We start from the raw sequence: 21,272 nt of genomic DNA on the forward strand, positions 1-21,272 counted from the left end.
GGGCACTACAATGGGATTTGTTTATGTACCGCCGGTGTTCCAGGGAGCCACCCATGCTTTGGGTCCACACGGACTTCACATTAGGGAGTTGTACCTGCCTGTGTCTATGTATTAAAAAGCCCGGTCAGACTGGGGCATGCAGCGTGGGCCGAAACCCACCTGCATTTAATCTGACGTTACCTCAGCTGTGCTGGGCACTGCAATGGGATTTGTTTATGTACCGCCGGTGGATTCCCATTGCGGAGTTGTACCTGCCTGTGACTATTTATAAAAAACCCCGATCTGACTGGGGCATGCAGTGTGGGTCGAAGCCCACCTGTATTTAATCTAATGTTAGCTCTACTATCCGGGGCACTGCATTGGGACAAACTACAGGAGCAATACAGCGCTAATGAGACGTGCACAGCTACGCTAGCATTGGAGTCCGCTGTAGGCACGCGATTGCTAAGGGTTTGTGCAGAGGCCTATGTCCTGGGTGCAGTGAAAGTCCGCTTCCAGCCTAGGATTGCTGAATCTGTGGGCCGAGGCCTATGCCGTGGGCACGGGGCAAGTCTGCCATGTTTGGCCGCTCAGATCAATTTTTGGTTCATGTCTTGGGTTTCCTAGGACCCACCTATGCTGTTGGTGCAAACTTAGCTCCCATCGCGGTGTTTGACCTGTCTGGCACAAAGACACTGACTGACTTGGGTAGGGGGCAGAGCGCAGACGGTTTTCCCCTTGCAGTGTGGATTGAGCTATGCGACACCTTGACAGAATGAATACTGTGCGGCACATGGATTCCCCATTGCTATGCCCACGTTTGCAGCTCCTGACGGAGATGGCACAGGATTGGATTTCTCATTGCTTCTGTACAGCATTGTGGGCTATCGCCCCGCCCCTTTTAAAGAGGGTCGCTGCCTGCCCCTGCCAACCCTCTGCAGTGTGTGCCTGCGGTTCCTCCTCATGGCAGACGCACTTATAAATAGACATGAGGGTGGTGTGGCTATGAGGCCAGCGTGTGGCATGAGGGCAGCTGAAGGCTGCGCAGGGACACTTTGTAGCAAAAGTGTAGGCCAACCCATAAAAATTACTAGGATTACACTGTAGGCGAGGGTCCAAAAAAATTGGTGTACCAACAGTACTAATGTACCTCAGAAAAATTGCTCATGCCCAGCCAAGAGGGCAGGTGAAACCCATTAATCGCTTTGGTTACTGTGGCTTTATTTGTAACTAGGCCTGGAGGCAGCCCAGTTAAAATAAAAATTGGCTCAGGTGCAAGTTTCAACGCTTTAATGAGAATTGAAACGTATTAACATTGTTTACAAAAGTAATATGACTGAGCCTTGTGGGCCTAAGAAAAATTACGTGAGGTTTCAGGAGGAGGAGGATGAATATAATACACAGATTGATGAAGCTAAAAGGTCCCCATTTTTTATGGTGATAGAGAACGATGCTTCCATCCGCGGGTGCAGCCTACGTATTGCTTAGGTATCGCTGCTGTCCGCTGGTGGAGAAGAGAAGTCTGGGGAAATCCAGGCTTTGTTCATCTTTATGAGTGTAAGCCTGTCGGCACTGTCAGTTGACAGGCAGGTACGCTTATCCGTGATGATTCCCCCAGCCGCACTAAACACCCTCTCTGACAAGACGCTAGCCGCAGGACAAGCAAGCACCTCCAGGGCATACAGCGCGAGTTCAGGCCACGTGTCCAGCTTCGACACCCAGTAGTTGTAGGGAGCAGAGGCGTCACGGAGGACGGTCGTGCGATCGGCTACGTACTCCCTCACCATCCTTTTACAGTGCTCCCGCCGACTCAGCCTTGACTGGGGAGCGGTGACACAGTCTTGCTGGGGAGCCATAAAGCTGGCAAAGGCCTTGGAGAGTGTTCCCCTGCCTGCGCTGTACATGCTGCCTGATCTCCGCGCCTCCCCTGCTACCTGGCCCTCGGAACTGCGCCTTCTGCCACTAGCGCTGTCGGATGGGAATTTTACCATCAGTTTGTCCGCCAGGGTCCTGTGGTATAGCATCACTCTCAAACCCCTTTCCTCTTTGGGTATGAGAGTGGAAAGGTTCTCCTTATACCGTGGGTCGAGCAGTGTGTACACCCAGTAATCCGTAGTGGCCAGAATGCGTGTAACGCGAGGGTCACGAGAAAGGCATCCTAACATGAAGTCAGCCATGTGTGCCAGGGTACCTGTACGCAACACATGGTTGTCCTCACTAGAAAGATCATTTTCAGGATCCTCCTCCTCCTCAGGCCATACACGCTGAAAGGATGACAGGCAAGCAGCATGGGTACCCTCAGCAGTGGGCCAAGCTGTCTCTTCCCCCTCCTCCTCATGCTCCTCCCCCTCCTCCTCAACGCGCTGAGATATAGACATGAGGGTGCTCTGACTATCCAGCGACATACTGTCTTCCCCCGCCTCCATTTCCAAGCGCAAAGCGTTTGCCTTTATGCTTTGCAGGGAACTTCTCAAAAGGCATAGCAGAGGAATGGTGACGCTAATGATTGCAGCATCGCCGCTCACCATCTGGTTAGACTCCTCAAAGTTTCCAAGGAGCTGGCAGATGTCTGCCAACCAGGCCCACTCTTCTGTAAAGAATTGAGGAGGCTGACTCGCACTACGCCGCCCATGTTGGAGTTGGTATTCCACTATAGCTCTACGCTGCTCATAGAGCCTGGCCAACATGTGGAGCGTAGAGTTCCACCGTGTGGGCACGTCGCACAGCAGTCGGTGCACTGGCAGATTAAACCGATTTTGCAGGGTCCGCAGGGTGGCAGCGTCCGTGTTGGACTTGCGGAAATGTGCGCTGAGCCGCCGCACCTTTCCGAGCAGGTCTAACAAGCGTGGGTAGCTTTGCAGAAACCGCTGAACCACCAAATTAAAGACGTGGGCCAGGCATGGCACGTGCGTGAGACTGCCGAGCTGCAGAGCCGCCACCAGGTTGCGGTCGTTGTCACACACGACCATGCCCGGTTGGAGGCTCAGCGGCGCAAGCCAGCGGTCGGTCTGCTCTGTCAGACCCTGCAGCAGTTCGTGGGCCGTGTGCCTCTTCTCTTCTAAGCTGAGTAGTTTCAGCACGGCCTGCTGACGCTTGCCCAACGCTGTGCTGCCACGCCGCGCGACACCGACTGCTGGCGACGTGCTGCTGCTGACACATCTTGATTGCGAGACAGAGGTTGCGTAGGAGGAGGAGGGTGGTTTAGTGAAGGAAGCATACACCGCCGCAGATACCAGCACCGATCTGGGGCCAGCAATTCTGGGGGTGGGTAGGACGTGAGCGGTCCCAGGCTCTGACTCGGTCCCAGCCTCCACTAAATTCACCCAATGTGCTGTCAGGGAGATATAGTGGCCCTGCCCGCCTGTGCTTGTCCACGTGTCCGTTGTTAAGTGGACCTTGGCAGTAACCGTGTTGGTGATGGCGCGTACAATGTTGCGGCAGACGTGGTCGTGCAGGGCTGGGACGGCACATCGGGAAAAGTAGTGGCGACTGGGAACCGAGTAGCGCGGGGCTGCCGCCGCCATTATGTTTTTGAAAGCCTCCATTTCCACAAGCCTATACGACAGCATCTCCAGGCTGATCAATTTGGCTATGTGCACGTTTAACGCTTGAGCGTGCGGGTGCGTGGCGGCGTACTTGCGCTTGCGCTCAAACAGTTGTGCTAGCGATGGCTGGACGCTGCGCTGAGAGACATTGCTGGATGGGGCCGAGGACAGCGGAGGTGAGGGTGTGGGTGCAGGCTGGGAGATGGTCGTGCCTGTGTCCTGAGAGGGGGGTTGGATCTCAGTGGCAGGTTGGGGCACAGGGGGAGAGGCAGTGGTGCAAACCGGAGGCGGTGAACAGCCTTCGTCCCACCTTGTGGGGTGCTTGGCCATCATATGCATGCGCATGCTGGTGGTGGTGAGGCTGGTGGTGGTGGCTCCCCGGCTGATTTTGTTGCGACAAACCTTGCACACCACAGTTCGTCGGTCGTCTGCGCTCTCAGTGAAAAACTGCCACACCTTTGAGCACCTCGGCTTCTGCAGGGGGCATGGCGCGAGCGGGCGCTTTGGGAAACAGTTGGTGGATTATTCGGTCTGGCCCTGCCTCTACCCCTGGCCACCGCACTGCCTCTTCCAACCTGCCCTGCTGCTGCACTTGCCTCCCCCTCTGAAGACCTGTCCTCAGTAGGCTTAGCAAACCAGGTGGGGTCAGTCCCCTCATCGTCCAGCTGCTCTTCCTCCGAATCCTCTGTGCACTCCTCCCTCGGACTTACTGCCCTTACTACTACCTCACTGATAGACAACTGTGTCTCATCGTCATCGTCCTCCTCACCCACTGAAAGCTCTTGAGACAGTTGCCGGAAGTCCCCAGCCTCATCCCCCGGACCCCGGGAACTTTCCAAAGGTTGGGCATCGGTCACGACAAACTCCTCCGGTGGGAGAGGAACCATTGCTGTCTATTCTGGGCAGGGGCCCGAGAACAGTTCCTGGGAGTCTGCCTGCTCCTCAGAATGTGTCATTGTAATGGAGTGAGGAGGCTGGGAGGAAGGAGGAGCAGCAGCCAGAGGATTCAGAGTTGCAGCAGTGGACGGCGTAGAAGACTGGGTGGTCGATAGATTGCTGGATGCACTTTCTGCCATCCACGACAGGACCGGCTCACACTGCTCAGTTTCTAATAAAGGTCTACCGTGTGGACCCATTAATTGTGAGATGAATCTGGGGATACCAGAAACGTGCCTCTCTCCTAATCCCGCAGCAGTCGGCTGCGATACACCTGGACCAGGAGCTCGGCCTGTGCCCACACCCTGACTTGGGCCTCTGCGTCCTTGCCCGCGTCCACGTCCTCTAGGCCTACCCCTACCCCTCAGCATGGTGTATTACGAGTAGAGCAGAAACAGAACGCTGTAATTAAATGTGCCGCTTATTGGCCTGTGGTTGGAGGCTGACTTCGCTTACGGAGCGCACAGCAGAGCCAGGAAACAATTATGCGCAAGCCTGTAGTGAGACCTAGGTGCGTATGACTGAGCTACTGTAATTCACAGCGCAGAACCAGTCAAGTGGCCAAAGGGCAGTGGTAGGCCTTAAGTATTTTGCTACAATTTTTTAAAATGGTGAGATGAAAAAGCAGACAGACACCGTATGCAGCGTATATATGTATACTGTTTCCCTCTGGCGGGATGACGGCGATCATGTAACGGAGACAGCAGAGCCAGGAAACAAGTATGCGCAAGCCTGCTGTAACGCTTAGCTGGGTATTAATTAGTGACTACTACCCCCAGCAGACACGCAGTAACCTGAAGACGGTCACAGGCAGCCCAAATATAGTATTTTTCCCCAATTTTTTTGAAAAAGCCCACTGCCTATATAGACAGTATATCTCTTTCCATGTACCACTGTCCCTGCCTCACCAGTACTGCCCCTATACTCTGTAAAATGACTGCAGACTGAGGACGCTATGGTCTGCACGCCCGATATACAAAAAAAAAAAGTGCAACACTGCTAAAAGCAGCTGTTACGGCACTCTGCCCCCCGAGCGCCAAGTGGGATGCCCTGATCTTCCCGCACCTCACTGTCCCTGCCTACTTGCCTCGGCCCTGGCTAACCCCAGGCGGACAACTGGACGGCGGTCCCTGCCCTGGTGGCTGACAAGCAGGAAACTACCTAATGGGGGGAACAGAGTGCCGACAGAGGAGGCAGATGAATCAGACCAACAAAACTTACAAGGCTGGAGATGGGACTCACAGGCAAACTGGCAGGGTGCTGGATAGCAACTAGTGCTGACTGGGCCAGACTAGATTAGAGGCAAACAGAACCAACAAAAACAGACTGAGTAATAGGGGACCAGAGGGAGCTGACCGACAACTAGGGACTGGCTGAGGAGAACCGCAGACAGACAGGCTAGGTGCATGCAGAACCAATAACTGGCCGTGAGCTCAGTTCACTGCCAGTCTTTTAACCTCAAGGTTCCGCCCAGGGGCGGAGAGTGGGAGGAGGCAACTCCACCCACTGCTGTATAAGAAGCACAGAGGAGTGCGGGCGGCACCCTACGGGCGGGCACGCCCACGCCGCCGCCCACTGGCCAACCCAAGCTGCTGGGATGACCTCGACACAGGGCTCCAGGCTGCTGGAGCCGACGCCGGAGCGACGAGCGCCGACCGCGGGACCCCGTGCCGCGCTGTATGGTAACAGCAGCCTCAACAGTACTGCACACGGTCAGATGTGGCCCTAAGAAGGACCGTTGGGGTTCTTGAAGCCTAAAATACTCCTAACGCTCTCCCTATAGCAGCTACAGCAAGACAGCACTTTCCCTGATCTATGTCAGCATGCATCTGTGGCGAGCCCTGGGTGGGGCAGATTTTAATACTCGGGTGTCACCTGATCTCGCCAGCCACTCACTGCAGGGGGTGGGATAGGGCTGGAATGTCACAGGAGGAAGTTGTAATGCCTTCCCTGTCTTTCTATTGGCCAGAAAAGGGCGCAAATTTCTCAGGGAAGAAAATGAAAGTGACTCGAACATCGCGTGGTGCTCTTCTCGAGTAACGAGCATCTCGAGTACCCTAATACTCGAATGAGCATCAAGCTAGGACGAGTACGCTCGCTCATCCCTAGTGTGTGTGTGTGTGTGTGTGTGTGTGTGTATGTATGTATGTATGTGTATATATATATATATATATATAAAGTGTGTGTGTGTGTGTATATATATATATATATATATATATATATATATATATATATACACTACCGTTCAAAAGTTTGGGGTCACCCAAACAATTTTGTTTTTTCCATGAAAAGTCACACTTATTCACCACCATGCGTTGTGAAATGAATAGAAAATAGAGCCAAGACATTGACAAGGTTAGAAATAATGATTTGTATTTGAAATAACATTGTTTTTACATCAAACTTTGCTTTCGTCAAAGAATCCTCCTTTTGCAGCAATTACAGCATTGCACACCTTTGACATTCTAGCTGTTAATTTGTGGAGGTAAGCTTGTGAAATTGCACCCCACGCTTCTAGAAGCATCTCCCACAAGTTGGATTGGTTGGATGGACACTTCTGGCGTACCATACGGTCAAGCTGCTCCCACAACAGCTCTATGGGGTTCAGATCTGGTGACTGCGCTGGCCACTCCATTACCGATAGAATACCAGCTGCCTGCTTCTGCTGTAAATAGTTCTTGCACAATTTGGAGGTGTGTTTAGGGTCATTGTCCTGTTGTAGGATGAAATTGGTTCCAATCAAGCGCTGTCCACTGGGTATGGCATGGCGTTGCAAAATGGAGTGATAGCCTTCCTTATTCAGAATCCCTTTTACCCTGTACAAATCTCCCACCTTACCAGCACCAAAGCAACCCCAGACCATCACATTACCTCCACCATGCTTAACAGATGGCGTCAGGCATTCTTCCAGCATCTTTTCATTTGTTCTGCGTCTCACAAACGTTCTTCTTTGTGATCCAAACACCTCAAACTTGGATTCATCCGTCCACAACACTTTTTTCCAGTCTTCCCCTGTCCAATGTCTGTGTTCTTTTGCCCATCTTAATCTTTTTCTTTTATTGGCCAGTCTCAGATATGGCTTTTTCTTTGCCACTCTGCCCTGAAGCCCAAAATCCCGCAGCCGCCTCTTCCCTGTAGATGTTGACACTGGTGTTTTGCGGGTACTATTTAATGAAGATGCCAGTTGGGTACCTGTGAGGCGTCTGTTTCTCAAACTAGAGACTCTAATGTGCTTATCTTCTTGCTTAGTTGTGCAACGCGGCCTCCCACTTCTTTTTCTACTCTGGTTAGAGCCTGTTTGTGCTGTCCTCTGAAGGGAGTAGTACACACCGTTGTAGGAAATCTTCAATTTCTTAGCAATTTCTCGCATGGAATAGCCTTCATTTCTAAGAACAAGAATAGACTGTCGAGTTTCAGATGAAAGTTCTCTTTTTCTGGCCATTTTGAGCGTTTAATTGACCCCACAAATGTGATGCTCCAGAAACTCAATCTGCTCACAGGAAGGTCAGTTTTGTAGCTTCTGTAACGAGCTAGACTGTTTTCAGATGTGTGAACATGATTGCACAAGGGTTTTCTAATCATCAATTAGCCTTCTGAGCCAATGAGCAAACACATTGTACCATTAGAACACTGGAGTGATAGTTGCTGGAAATGGGCCTCTATACACCTTTGTAGATATTGCACAAAAAAACAGACATTTGCAGCTAGAATAGTCATTTACCACATTAGCAATGTATAGAGTGCATTTGTTTAAAGTTAGGACTAGTTTAAAGTTATCTTCATTGAAAAGTACAGTGCTTTTCCTTCAAAAATAAGGACATTTCAATGTGACCCCAAACTTTTGAACGGTAGTGTATATAATGTATGTGTATATATATATATATATAATGTATGTGTGTGTGTATATATATAATGTATGTGTGTATATATATATATATATATATATAATGTATGTGTGTAATAATAATAAACTTTATTTGTATAGCGCCAACATATTCCGCAGCGCTTACATAGACAGGGGGGATACAGAAAGACAAAAGTACAAACATTACAGAACCACGGTTACATAGTAATCAATTGATGGAAACAATAGGGGTGCGGGTCCTGCTCCAACGAGCTTACATACTACAAGTAATGGGGTGATACAGAAGGTAAAGGGCTGGAGGTGTGCACGGTATGGCGAGGTGGAGAGTGAGGGATGCTATACACATAGACAATGGTCACACATTTAGCCGTGTGACGGCAGAAACAGTATGACTGCAGGAGCGGTTTATGATGGCTGGCAAGGATTGCAGTCAGTAGGTCAGGGAGCATGTTATCAGGCGGAGTACAGAGGGGTTTGTTTAGGGAATTCGGTATGCCTCCCTGAAGTGGTGCATTTTTAGAGCACGCCTGAAGGTCTGCAAGTCCTGGATTGCTCGGGTAGCCTTTGGAAGTGCGTTCCAGAGGACCGGTGCTGCTCTGAAGAAGTCTTGGAGGCGGGAATGAGAAGTTCAAATTAAAGGGGCGCTTAGTCTGGTTTCGTTAGCAGAGCGGAGAGCCCGGGCTGGGTGATGGATTGAGATGAGGGAGGCGATATAGGGGGGCGCAGCACTGTGGAGGGCTTTGTGGATGAAGGTAGCGAGTTTAAATTGAATTCTGTATTTAACGGGCAGCCAGTGCAGTGACCGGCACAGGACAGAGGCGTCCGAGTAGCGGCTGGACAGGAAGATGAGCCTGGCTGCCGCATTCAGGATGGATTGGAGAGGGTAGAGTCTGGTGCAGGGGAGGCCATAGTCGTGTACAGATGAGATGTCCCCCCATAGTCGTGGACAGATGAGACGCCCCCCATAGTCGTGTACAGATGAGACGCCCCCCCATAGTCGTGTACAGATGAGACGCCCCCCATAGTCGTGTACAGATGAGACGCCCCCCCCCATAGTCGTGTACAGATGAGACGCCCCCATAGTCGTGTACAGATGAGACGCCCCCCATAGTCGTGTACAGATGAGACGCCCCCCCATAGTCGTGTACAGATGAGACGCCCCCCCATAGTCGTGTACAGATGAGACGCCCCCCCATAGTCGTGTACAGATGAGACGCCCCCCCCATAGTCGTGTACAGATGAGACGCCTCCCCATAGTCGTATACAGATGAGACGCCCCCCATAGTTGTGTACAGATGGGACGCCCCCCCATAGTCGTGTACAGATGAGACGCCCCCTCATAGTCGTGGACAGATGAGACCCTCCAACCCCCCACAGGAGGACGCAGACCAGCAGAGCCAGACAGCAGCCACGTGCTTCCAGGACCTGTGAAGATGTCACGCCCATGTGACCACATGTGTGGGAGGAGTTAGGGATCACATGACCAGGCTGGAGCTCAGTGTGTGCAGGACTCTGCTGTGCTGGTGGTGATCCCTGCTGGATGAGCTGTGTGTGATGTGTGGGGGTCAGGATGGATGGAGTAGAGCTGTGTGTGTGATGTGTGGGGGTCAGGATGGATGGAGTAGAGCTGTGTGTGTGATGTGTGGGGGTCAGGATGGATGGAGTAGAGCTGTGTGTGTGATGTGTGGGGGTCAGGATGGATGGAGTAGAGCTGTGTGTGATGTGTGGGGGTCAGGATGGATGGAGTAGAGCTGTGTGTGTGTGATGTGTGGGGGTCAGGATGGATGGAGTAGAGCTGTGTGTGATGTGTGGGGGTCAGGATGGATGGAGTAGAGCTCTGTGTGTGATGTGTGCGGGTCAGGATGGATGGAGTAGAGCTGTGTGTGATGTGTGAGGGTCGGGATGGATGGAGTAGAGCTGTGTGTGATGTGTGGGGGGGTCAGGATGGATGGAGTAGAGCTGTGTGTGTGATGTGTGGGGATCAGGATGAATGGAGTAGAGCTGTGTGTGATGTGTGGGGATCAGGATGGACGGAGTAGAGCTGTGTGTGTGATGTGTGGGGGTCAGGATGGATGGAGTAGAGCTGTGTGTGTGATGTGTGAGGGTCGGGATGGATGGAGTAGAGCTGTGTGTGTGATGTGTGGGGGTCAGGATGGATGGAGTAGAGCTGTGTGTGTGTGTGGGGGTCAGGATGGACGGAGTAGAGCTGTGTGTGTGATGTGTGGGGGTCAGGATGGATGGAGTAGAGCTGTGTGTGTGATGTGTGGGGGTCAGGATGGATGGAGTAGAGCTGTGTGTGTGATGTGTGGGGGTCAGGATGGATGGAGTAGAGCTGTGTGTGATGTGTGGGGGTCAGGATGGATGGAGTAGAGCTCTGTGTGTGATGTGTGCGGGTCAGGATGGATGGAGTAGAGCTGTGTGTGATGTGTGAGGGTCGGGATGGATGGAGTAGAGCTGTGTGTGATGTGTGGGGGGGTCAGGATGGATGGAGTAGAGCTGTGTGTGTGATGTGTGGGGATCAGGATGAATGGAGTAGAGCTGTGTGTGATGTGTGGGGATCAGGATGGACGGAGTAGAGCTGTGTGTGTGATGTGTGGGGGTCAGGATGGATGGAGTAGAGCTGTGTGTGTGATGTGTGAGGGTCGGGATGGATGGAGTAGAGCTGTGTGTGTGATGTGTGGGGGGGGCAGGATGGATGCAGTAGAGCTGTGTGTGTGATGTGTGGGGATCAGGATGGACGGAGTAGAGCTGTGTGTGATGTGTGGGGGGGGCAGGATGGATGCAGTAGAGCTGTGTGTGATGTGTGGGGGGGGGGGCAGGATGGATGCAGTAGAGCTGTGTGTGTGATGTGTGGGGATCAGGATGGACGGAGTAGAGCTGTGTGTGTGATGTGTGGGGGTCAGGATGGATGGAGTAGAGCTGTGTGTGTGATGTGTGAGGGTCGGGATGGATGGAGTAGAGCTGTGTGTGTGATGTGTGGGGGGGGGGGGGCAGGATGGATGCAGTAGAGCTGTGTGTGTGATGTGTGGGGATCAGGATGGACGGAGTAGAGCTGTGTGTGATGTGTGGGGTCAGGATGGATGGAGTAGAGCTGTGTGTGATGTGGGGGGGGGTCAGGATGGATGGAGTAGAGCTGTGTGTGTGTGATGTGTGGGGGTCAGGATGGATGGAGTAGAGCTGTGTGTGTGATGTGTGGGGGTCAGGATGGATGGAGTAGAGCTGTGTGTGTGATGTGTGGGGGTCAGGATGGATGGAGTAGAGCTTTGTGTGTGATGTGTGGGGGTCAGGATGGATGGAGTAGAGCTGTGTGTGATGTGTGGGGGTCAGGATGGATGGAGTAGAGCAGTGTGTGATGTGTGGGGGTCAAGATGGACGGAGTAGAGCTGTGTGTGATGTCTGTGAATCGTAATGGATGTACCATGTAACGCATTGCACCACCAGAAACACTGGTACTATATTTCCTAATAATTAGTAGTGAATTAATATATTGTAGACGGCTCTCAAAGAAATGTACTGTTGTTTTAGCTTACTGTGTATTCCTGCCTCCTGGAATCTCTTCTTGCCACAGTAACACCAGCACTACAAGTACCACACGGTACGGGTGCATCTTTTCTCCACCAGAACTATGAGTGCAGACATGGCTATGTGCAGGTGGAGTTATAGGGACCGCCCACGGCTGCTGATTGGCTACCTCGGCAGAAAACTGCGTTTGACACCGTATTCCAGCGGAGAACAGAGGCCCATGGCCGTGAATGACAACTGCCTACTGGAGGTCCCTGCAGTTGACAGCGCCGCTGCTGTAATGGTAGGATTGGTAGCGGCTTCTGTGGAGCAGGAGGAAGACTGAAGCACAGATTGCAGCAGAGGCTGGCGGGGATACTGATGGAGCAGGAGGGGACATGGGTGAGCAACGGGGTGAGTGACAGGAGACAGGAGGGGAAATGATCCAAGTACACCGGGATTAGTGACTGGACCCAACAGGGGATATGATGGAAGACCGCTGTGGCAAATGACAGTGAGGTCAGGAGTGGACCTTGCAGCCCGCAAGGGGGGTAACTGCCAATGGGTCCACAAGCGCAGATGGGAGGGGAGAATGACAGCAGCCTCGGTAGTGCACATTGCAGCCCGCCGCGGGGAGACTGCCATTGGGGCCAGAATCACTGACTGAAGGCTGGTGCTGGGACAGTAAGACAGGCGCTAACAGCAGAGATGGCAGCCCAGCATCAGCCAATCTGCTGTTGTGGACATCACCCGACCCTCCCCTATATCTCATCCCAGCCAACCCATGTCCCCACCCATTCTTCAGGTGGACACGAGATGCACCAGTACCGTTCCACACTAATACCATTATTCAGGGGAAAGGACTGTCCCCAATTTTTATTTTATTCTTCACATTTTAATTAATTTTTGCCTGGAGCCGGTTGGGGATCGGTATAAGGGCTGGCGTCATGAACTGATTTGTTACCATGATACCCTGCCCGACTGACATTGTAGCATTGTACTAAATTAGTACCTCCAAACTAGAGACTAGCCCGTTATTGGCACCAAAATTTCTGCAGGCCTCAGGGCGCTGAGCTGGCCCACCGCAGAGTACAACAATTGGACTCTGGAAATGTCTGCAGTGATGTTTATTAATGTCTCCCCATATACAGGATTACACAGTAGTGAAGAAGACCTCTAGTGATGGCTGTCGGGCTCCTGTGTGTGATGGATGGGGAAGACCTCTGAGCCCAATGACGGGGCCCCAACCTCACCCCCTGATACATGAGGACATCAATGTACGGAAGATTCTAGAACTCACCAACAAGATGATAGAGCTGCTCACTGGAGAGGTGATGCTGCAGGGGATGCTGTGACATTATACAGTAACAGCACTGGAGGCTTCTGGGTGATGACTGTATATTGTGTTGTCAGGTTCCTATAAGGTGTCAGGATGTCGCTGTCTATTTCTCCATGGAGGAGTGGGAGTATTTAGAAGGACACAAGGATCTGTACAAGGAGGCCATGATGGAGACCCGCCAGCCGCTCCCATCACCAGGTAATAGACAGGACTAAATCCACGGGGACTGTATTATCTGTATATAAAGAATGACTTCATTGTCCGTCTGTGTTTCCTGCAGTTCCATCCAGTAAGAGAAGAACCCCAGAGAGATGTCCCCGTCCTCTTCTTCCACAGGACCATCAGGTAGATGGAGATGTCCCTCTGATCTGTAGAAGGCTGTGAAGCTCTTGTCTTCAGTCTTATTAGATGTCTTCTCCTTGTGTGATGAGGCCGGTGGAGATGGCAGGATTACCGCTGACCAGAGACATTACATCTTGTCTGGATCTTCTCCCAGTGTTCTGGCGGTGGAGACTGCTGGTGGGAATAAGGAGCCAAGAGGTTGGATTTATATCTATCTGCTCCTTTATATCCCCGGAGACAAGCAGCGAATGTGTCTGGTAGACGCTGATCTCCTCCACTGAGACAACCTGCAGCGTGTCTAGCCATGCCAGATATACATGTATGAGGTTCCTGAGGGGTCATTGAGCCGCCATGTAATATCTATGTCCGGCTTCTAGACCTGCAGCTATGTGGCTTAGATAACTACTCCTGTCAGATCATTATGTCATAAAACATTCCACATGACTTCTCCAACCGGCTGCTGACTTTTATAATATTTGTCTCCCTGCTTTTGTATCAGGATGAAGATCTGACCAATATTAATACTACAGAGATAAATGTGAGGGGCGATCAGCGGTGTGAAGAGGAGATTCCTACAGGTAACCACCCAGGTGAGTAGTAACCACTAAATACAGCAGAGAAGATGTGATCTCCGAACAAACGAGCTTCCATAACTTTCCCCTGTATCACTGGGCCTCCTAAGTGACCTATTGGTGTAGTTTTAGCCAGCAGGAGTGTCACTAATTCCACCAGAGCTTCCAGAACCGTTAGAGATGTCCAGTCCGATATCTGATCCGTGGACACCATGCTCAACATAAAGGTCTCACCCCTCAAGATCTACTTGTCTGTAGGAAAAGCCCCAGATAAGCAGCATGAGGTACTCATTGGCCGATTCACTTACTTGTTTAGTTTTTCCTATTGTTTATCAGTAATTGCTTCAGAAGGGTCGGTGATCCGGGGAATATTCCAGATTATTATTCCTTAGATGGGTAACATTGGCTTTTACCCCATTGGGGTTTGGCTGAACTGGATGGACAGGGGGCTTTTTTGGCCTCACATATTTTGTTACTATGCTGTATTTTTTATTTGTGCTTTGAAGTTTACAGTAAAGTTTAACAAGTAAAAGATGAAGCAGTTTGTAAATTAGTTACATTACAGAATTGCAAGGACATATAACAGAAGGATATAACTGGTGATTTCCCAGATAGTGAGAACCTAACAATGTGCTACAAGCTTCTTCATTATAAGGCTGTAAGTAATGTAGAGTAATGGCCTGGCCAGGGCCGAATCATGGGGAAATGCTATGGGATTGGAGGGGGAAGGTAAGGGGGGGAACCTTCTCCGGTGGAGTCGATTACTGTAAGATGTTCTAGGCTATTTGATGGTATTATAAACAACTAGTTATATTTATTGAAGTTCATTTGTAATTAATTAGATAGCAGTTAATTCAGGGTTTCTCCTCAGTGAACTCTAGAGATGTGTTTTGCTAAGAATGGGCAATGGTTTGTTTCAAGGCTACAATGAAAAAGATCAATGTCTGCCAATCTGGAAGAATATTTTCAATTTGTTTGTTTAGCAATAGAAATGAGCGAGTACCAAAATGCTCGGGTGCTCAGTACTTGAGTCGAGCTCTTCATAATACTCGAGAGCTCGTTTTGAGTAATGAACCCCATTGAAGTCAATGGGCGACTTGAGTATTTTTCAAGCTGACCGATGCCCCGCATAGGGGAGGATTTGTGAAACACTGGAAAACCTCACAAAGTCTTGGAAACACCACAGAAACGGATAGGGAACGGCAGGGACAGCATGCATGGATGCATCTGAGGCTTCCAGGTTGCACTATTAAGCCAAATAGGGGGCAAGATCCTGGCAGTCACTCTCCTAACAATTTATTTGGGACAAACCATAGGCAGCAAGGCACACGCGCTGGCACATCTTAGCCAAGCACCACACTAGCTGCAACCAAGGCCAATCACAACCTGCGGGTGACACTGCTGCCTCTTCTCCTGGGTTACATGCTGGCATTGCTGTCCAATCATCCACATGAGCCAGCGTCCACAGCATACTCAAATTTTTCCCCGCGCAGCGCTCAGCTGCCCTAATGCCAAACGCTCACTTGATAGCCACACCACCCTCATGTCTATTTATAAGTGTGTCTTGGATGAGGAGAATCCGGAGCCGCACACAGCAGAGGGTTTGCAGTGTCTGGCAGCTACCCTCCTTGAAAGTGTGGGCGATAGCCCACACTGTTGATGAGAATTGATGATAAATTGACGTCCAATCATAATTCCAATCCCGTGCCACCTCCGTCACAAAATTGGCAGGAGCCGCTAACGTGGGCACGAAGGGGACTCAGATGCCTGTACTTTTACACATCTCCGCAATGCATACTAACACCAAAGATTGGTTTGAAGCAGGATGTGTCGTAAAAGTAACCACCACAGGTATACAGTGAAAGTCTCATTAAATCAGTTACGCTTCCTGTGAACGCTCCAATCCAGTATCTCGGATAACTGTGGTAACACGAAACACGAGAGATAATACATGCCGACCAGCGCTATTCCCCAGATCCCAAGGAGCAGGAGGAGGTGGCATAATAAGCCCAAGAAACCGTGACCGAGGTAGGGCCCGCAATACTCTGTGTGGGAAGCACATGAGCGGGCCCATTGTCAGGCTCGGTCCCAGCCTCCACCTGGTTGACCCAATGGGCCGTCACTTGCAGTTGCTTTCATTGCTCCAAAGATGGGATGAACCACAAAGAAGTTCCACGGGCCAAACCTGGCGCAGTTGCCACCCACCCCGCCCCCCCATGACCTCGACCTCTGCCCTACACCCTCAGCAATAGTGGGCTTAAAGCAGACTCTGATACTAGTACTGCTGTGAACGTCTCCTTAAATCAGTTACGCTTCTTTTGATTGGTCCAAACCAGTGTTACAGATAACTGTGGTAACACGAGAGAAAATACATGTCGACCAGCACTGATCCCCAGACCCCTAGCAGGAGTGGAGGTGGCATAAGAAGCCAGACAAACCATGACCGTGGTAGGACCCGCAATACTCTGTGTGGGAAGCACATGAGCAGGCCCAGGGCCAGGCTCGGTCCCAGCCTCCACCTGGTTGACCCAATGTGCCGTGAGTTACGTAGCTATGGGAAATCCATGTGTGCCCACACAATTTATCCAGTGTATGTGTCAGATAGCTGAACAATGCCTTGGGAAAGCCATCTGCACTCTGCGCACTACCCAAGTCATTCAGTTTATTTGTGCCCCATGGCTAAAACACCGCAATGGGAAATCTTTGCGCACCCACAGCATAGGCGAGCTCCTGCAACCCAGGAACAGTACGAAATATGAAGAAATCAGAGTGCCCACACATGGCAGAGTTTCACCTTGCCCAGGACCTCGGCCTCTGCCCACACCCTCAGCGATCGTGGGCATGAAGCGGACTCGGATGCTAGTACAGCTGTGAACGTCTCCTTAAATCAGTTATGCTTCTTTTGATTGGTCCAAACCAGTGTCTCAGATAACTGTGGTAACACGAGAGCAAATACATGTTGACCAGCGCTGATCCCCAGACCCCAAGCAGGAGGAGGAGGTGGCATAAAAAGCCCGAGAAACCGTGACTGAGGTAGGACCCGCAATACTCTGTGTGGGAAGCACGTGAGCGGGCCTAAAGCCAGGTTGACCCAATATGCAGTCACTCGCGGTTGCTTTCATCGCTCCAAAGACAGGATGAACCACGAACAAGTTCCACAGGCCAAACCTGGCGCAGTTGCCATCCACCCGCCCCCCCTGGACCTCTGCCCACACACACAGCAGTCGTGGGCATAAAGCGGACTCAGATGCTAGTACTGCTGTGAACGTCTCATTAAATCAGTTACGCTTGCTTTCATCGCTACAGAGACTGGATGAACCATGAAGAAGTTCCACAGGCCAAACCTGGCACAAATGCCCCCCCCCCCCACTAGGACCTCGGCCTCTTCTCTACACCCTCAGCAATCGTGGGCATGAAGCGGACTTGGATGCTAGTACAGCTGTGAACGTATCCTTAATTCAGTTATGCTTCTTTTGATTGGTCAAAACCAGTGTCCCCGATAACTGTGGTAACACGAGAGAAAATACATGTTGACCAGCCCTGATCCCCAAGCAGGAGGAGGCGGTGGCCCAAGAAGCCCAAGAAACTATGACTGATGTAGGACCCACAATACTCTGTGTGGGAAGCATGTGAGCAGGCCCAGGGCCAGGCTCGGTCCCAGCCTCCACCTGGTTGACCCAATGTGCAGTGAGTTACATAGCTATGGGAAATCCATGTGTGCCCCCACAATTTATTCGATGTATGTGTCAGATAGCTGAACACCGCGCTGGGAAACCTTTGTGAACCCACAGGATAGGCGAGCCCATGAAATCCAAAGACAGTATTACACATGAAGAAATGACAGTGCTCAAACTTGGCGCAGTTGGCCCCCAGCCAGGACCTCGGCCTCGACTCACACTTCTGCCCAAGTCATTTTGTGTATTTGTGCCAGACAGCTGAATACCCCTATGGAAAACCTTTGTGCATCCACAGTATAGGCAGATCCCTGAATCATTTCTGTAGCAAGAGTATAGGCGAACCCCTCAAACCTTTCAGTAGCAAGAGTATAGGCGAACCCCTCAATCCTTTCAGTAGCAAGAGTATATGCGAACCGCTCAAACTTTTCAATAGCAAGTGTATAGGCGGACCCCTGAAACATTTCTGTAGCAAGAGTATAGGCGGACCCCTGTAACATTTCTGTAGCAAGAGTATAGGCGGACCCCTGTAACATTTCTGTAGCAAGAGTATAGGCGGACCCCTGTAACATTTCTGTAGCAAGAGTATAGGCGGACCCCTGTAACATTTCTGTAGCAAGAGTATAGGCGAACCCCTCAAACCTTTCAGTAGCAAGAGTATAGGCGAACCCCTCAAACCTTTCAGTAGCAAGAGTGTATGCGAACCGCTCAAACCTTTCAATAGCAAGTGTATAGGTGGACCCCTGAAACATTTCTGTAGCAAGAGTATAGGCGAACCGCTCAAACCTTTCAGTAGCAAGAGTATAGGCGAACCGCTCAAACCTTTCAGTAGCAAGAGTATAGGCGAACCGTTCAAACCTTTCAGTAGCAAGAGTATAGGCGAACCGCTCAAACCTTTCAGTAGCAAGAGTATAGGCGAACCGCTCAAACCTTTCAGTAGCAAGAGTATAGGCGAACCGCTCAAACCTTTCAGTAGCAAGAGTATAGGCGAACCGCTCAAACCTTTCAGTAGCAAGAGTATATGCGAACCGCTCAAACATTTCTGTAGCAAGAGTATAGGCAGACCCCTGTAACATTTCTGTAGCAAGAGTATAGGCGGACCCCTGTGACCTTTCAGTAGCAAGAGTATAGGCAGACCCCTGTGACCTTTCAGTAGCAAGAGTATAGGCAGACCCCTGTGACCTTTCAGTAGCAAGAGTATAGGCGGACCCCTGTGACCTTTCAGTAGCAAGAGTATAGGCGGACCCCTGTGACCTTTCAGTAGCAAGAGTATAGGCAGACCCCTGTGACCTTTCTTATAGGCGAACCGCTCAAACCTTTCAGTAGCAAGAGTATAGGCGAACCGCTCAAACCTTTCAGTAGCAAGAGTATAGGCGAACCGCTCAAACCTTTCAGTAGCAAGAGTATAGGCGAACCGCTCAAACCTTTCAGTAGCAAGAGTATAGGCGAACCGCTCAAACCTTTCAGTAGCAAGAGTATAGGCGAACCGCTCAAACCTTTCAGTAGCAAGAGTATAGGCGAACCGCTCAAACCTTTCAGTAGCAAGAGTATAGGCGAACCGCTCAAACCTTTCAGTAGCAAGAGTATAGGCAGACCCCTGTAACATTTCTGTAGCAAGAGTATAGGCGGACCGCTCAAACCTTTCAGTAGCAAGAGTATAGGCAGACCCCTGTGACCTTTCAGTAGCAAGAGTATAGGCGGACCGCTCAAACCTTTCAGTAGCAAGAGTATAGGCAGACCCCTGTGACCTTTCAGTAGCAAGAATATAGGCGGACCCCTGTGACCTTTCAGTAGCAAGAGTATAGGCGGACCCCTGTGACCTTTCTGTAGCAAGTGTATAGGCGAACCGCTCAAACCTTTCAGTAGTAAGAGTATAGGCCGGAAAGATTGGTGTACCAAGAGTACAAGTGTACCCCTGAAAAATTGCTGAACTCCGAGGGCAGGTGAAACCCCTAAACATTTTTTAAAGATACAGCTCGTTGTTGCTTAATTTGTAACAGAGCCTGGAGATAGCCCTCCGAAAAAATTGGTTTGAGTTAAACTTTTAAAACTTTTAAAAACTGTAAAACTAATTAACAGAGCCTTTTGGGCTGAAAAATTGGCAGTTCAGCGTGATGACATACTGTTTTTTTAGGAGGAGGAGTAGGAGGAAGAGGAGTAATAATATCCGAGAGGGATAGTCGAAGCTAATTCTCCCGTTTTTTTGGGGTGATAGAGGATGCATTTTTCTTCTGTTGCAGCGAAAAGAATCTTTAGGATCCGCTGCTTTCTACTGGTGGAAAAGAGAAGTCTGGGGAAATCCAGCCTTTGTTCATCTTTGAGGGTAAGCATGTCGGCTCTGTCAGTTGACAGGCAGTTACGCTTATCTGAGATGATTATCCCCCCCAGCAACACTAAACACCCTCTCTGACAAGACGCTAGCGGCAGGGCAGGCCAGCACCTCCAGGGCGTATAGCGCAAGCTCGTGCCATGTGTCCAGCTTTGACACCCAATAGTTGTATGGAGCAGAGGCATCACTGGGGACGGTGATATGGTCGGCTATGTACTCCCTCACTATCTTTTTACAGTGCTCCATCGGACTCAGCCTTGACTGGGGAGTGGTGACAAAGTCTTGCTGGGGAGCCATAAAACTGGCAAAGGCCTTGGAAAGTGTTCCCCTACCTGCGCTGGACATGCTGCCTGATACCCGCACCTCCCCTCTTGTCACCTAAGCTGATTAGTTTCAACACAGCTTGCTGACGCTTGCCCACCGCTGTGCTGCCACGCTAAAGACTGCTGGCGACGTGCTCACACTTCTTAATTGAGAGGTGGAGGCAGAGGAGGAGGAGGGGGGGTTGGAGGAGGTGGCATAATACGCTGCAGATACCAGCACCGAGGTAGGACCTGCTATTCTTGGTGTGGGTAGCACGTGAGCGGTCCCAGGCTCTGACTCAGCCTCAGCCTCCACCAAGTTCACCCAATGTGCCGTCAGGGAGATATAGTGGCTCTGCCCGCCAATACTTATATAATATAATAATAATCTTTATTTGTATAGCGCCAACTTATTCCGCAGCGCTTTCAGGCATGGATAAATGCAAAACAATACAACAATTGCAACAATTGCAATGTGAGATACATTGGGTTAGACACAAATGGGTTGAGGGTGGTACAGTAGGTGCAGGGGTTGGGGAACACAGGCAATAGGAAATTTTATGTACAGATCATTTATCAGAAGGCAAACAGGGTGGAGCACCATAGGGAGGGGCGAGGGATTAGGTCAGGAGATTTGGTATGCTTCCCTGAAGAGGTGCGTTTTTAAGGCACGTCTGAAATTTCGTGCATCGGGAATTGTCCGGATGCCTTGGGGTAGAGCATTCCAGAGGATGGGTGCTGCTCTAGTGAAGTCCTGTAGGCGAGCATGTGAGGTTCGTATTACAGGGGCGTTTAGTCTGAGGGTGTTAGCCGATCGGAGTGAGCGCGCTGGGTGGTGTACTGACAGTAGGGAGGCGATGTATGGTGGCGCAACGCCATGCAGAGCTT

The 21,272-nt window shown here is 50.8% G+C and overlaps 1 protein-coding gene across 1 annotated transcript in view; it reads left to right on the top strand.

The window, feature by feature from the left end:
* The window catches only part of LOC136629003 (zinc finger protein 83-like), a 47,071-nt gene that overhangs the window by 15,367 nt on the left and 10,432 nt on the right, over positions 1-21,272 (top strand). Inside the window, exons 3-6 of the mRNA XM_066605105.1 lie at positions 12,978-13,157; positions 13,240-13,363; positions 13,446-13,510; positions 14,007-14,097. Coding sequence (XP_066461202.1) covers positions 12,978-13,157; positions 13,240-13,363; positions 13,446-13,510; positions 14,007-14,097 — 460 coding nt within the window. The remainder of the gene's footprint in view (positions 1-12,977; positions 13,158-13,239; positions 13,364-13,445; positions 13,511-14,006; positions 14,098-21,272) is intronic.

Source organism: Eleutherodactylus coqui, chromosome 5 (assembly GCF_035609145.1).
Source record: "Eleutherodactylus coqui strain aEleCoq1 chromosome 5, aEleCoq1.hap1, whole genome shotgun sequence".
In the NCBI taxonomy this organism is placed as follows: Eukaryota; Metazoa; Chordata; class Amphibia; order Anura; family Eleutherodactylidae; genus Eleutherodactylus; species Eleutherodactylus coqui.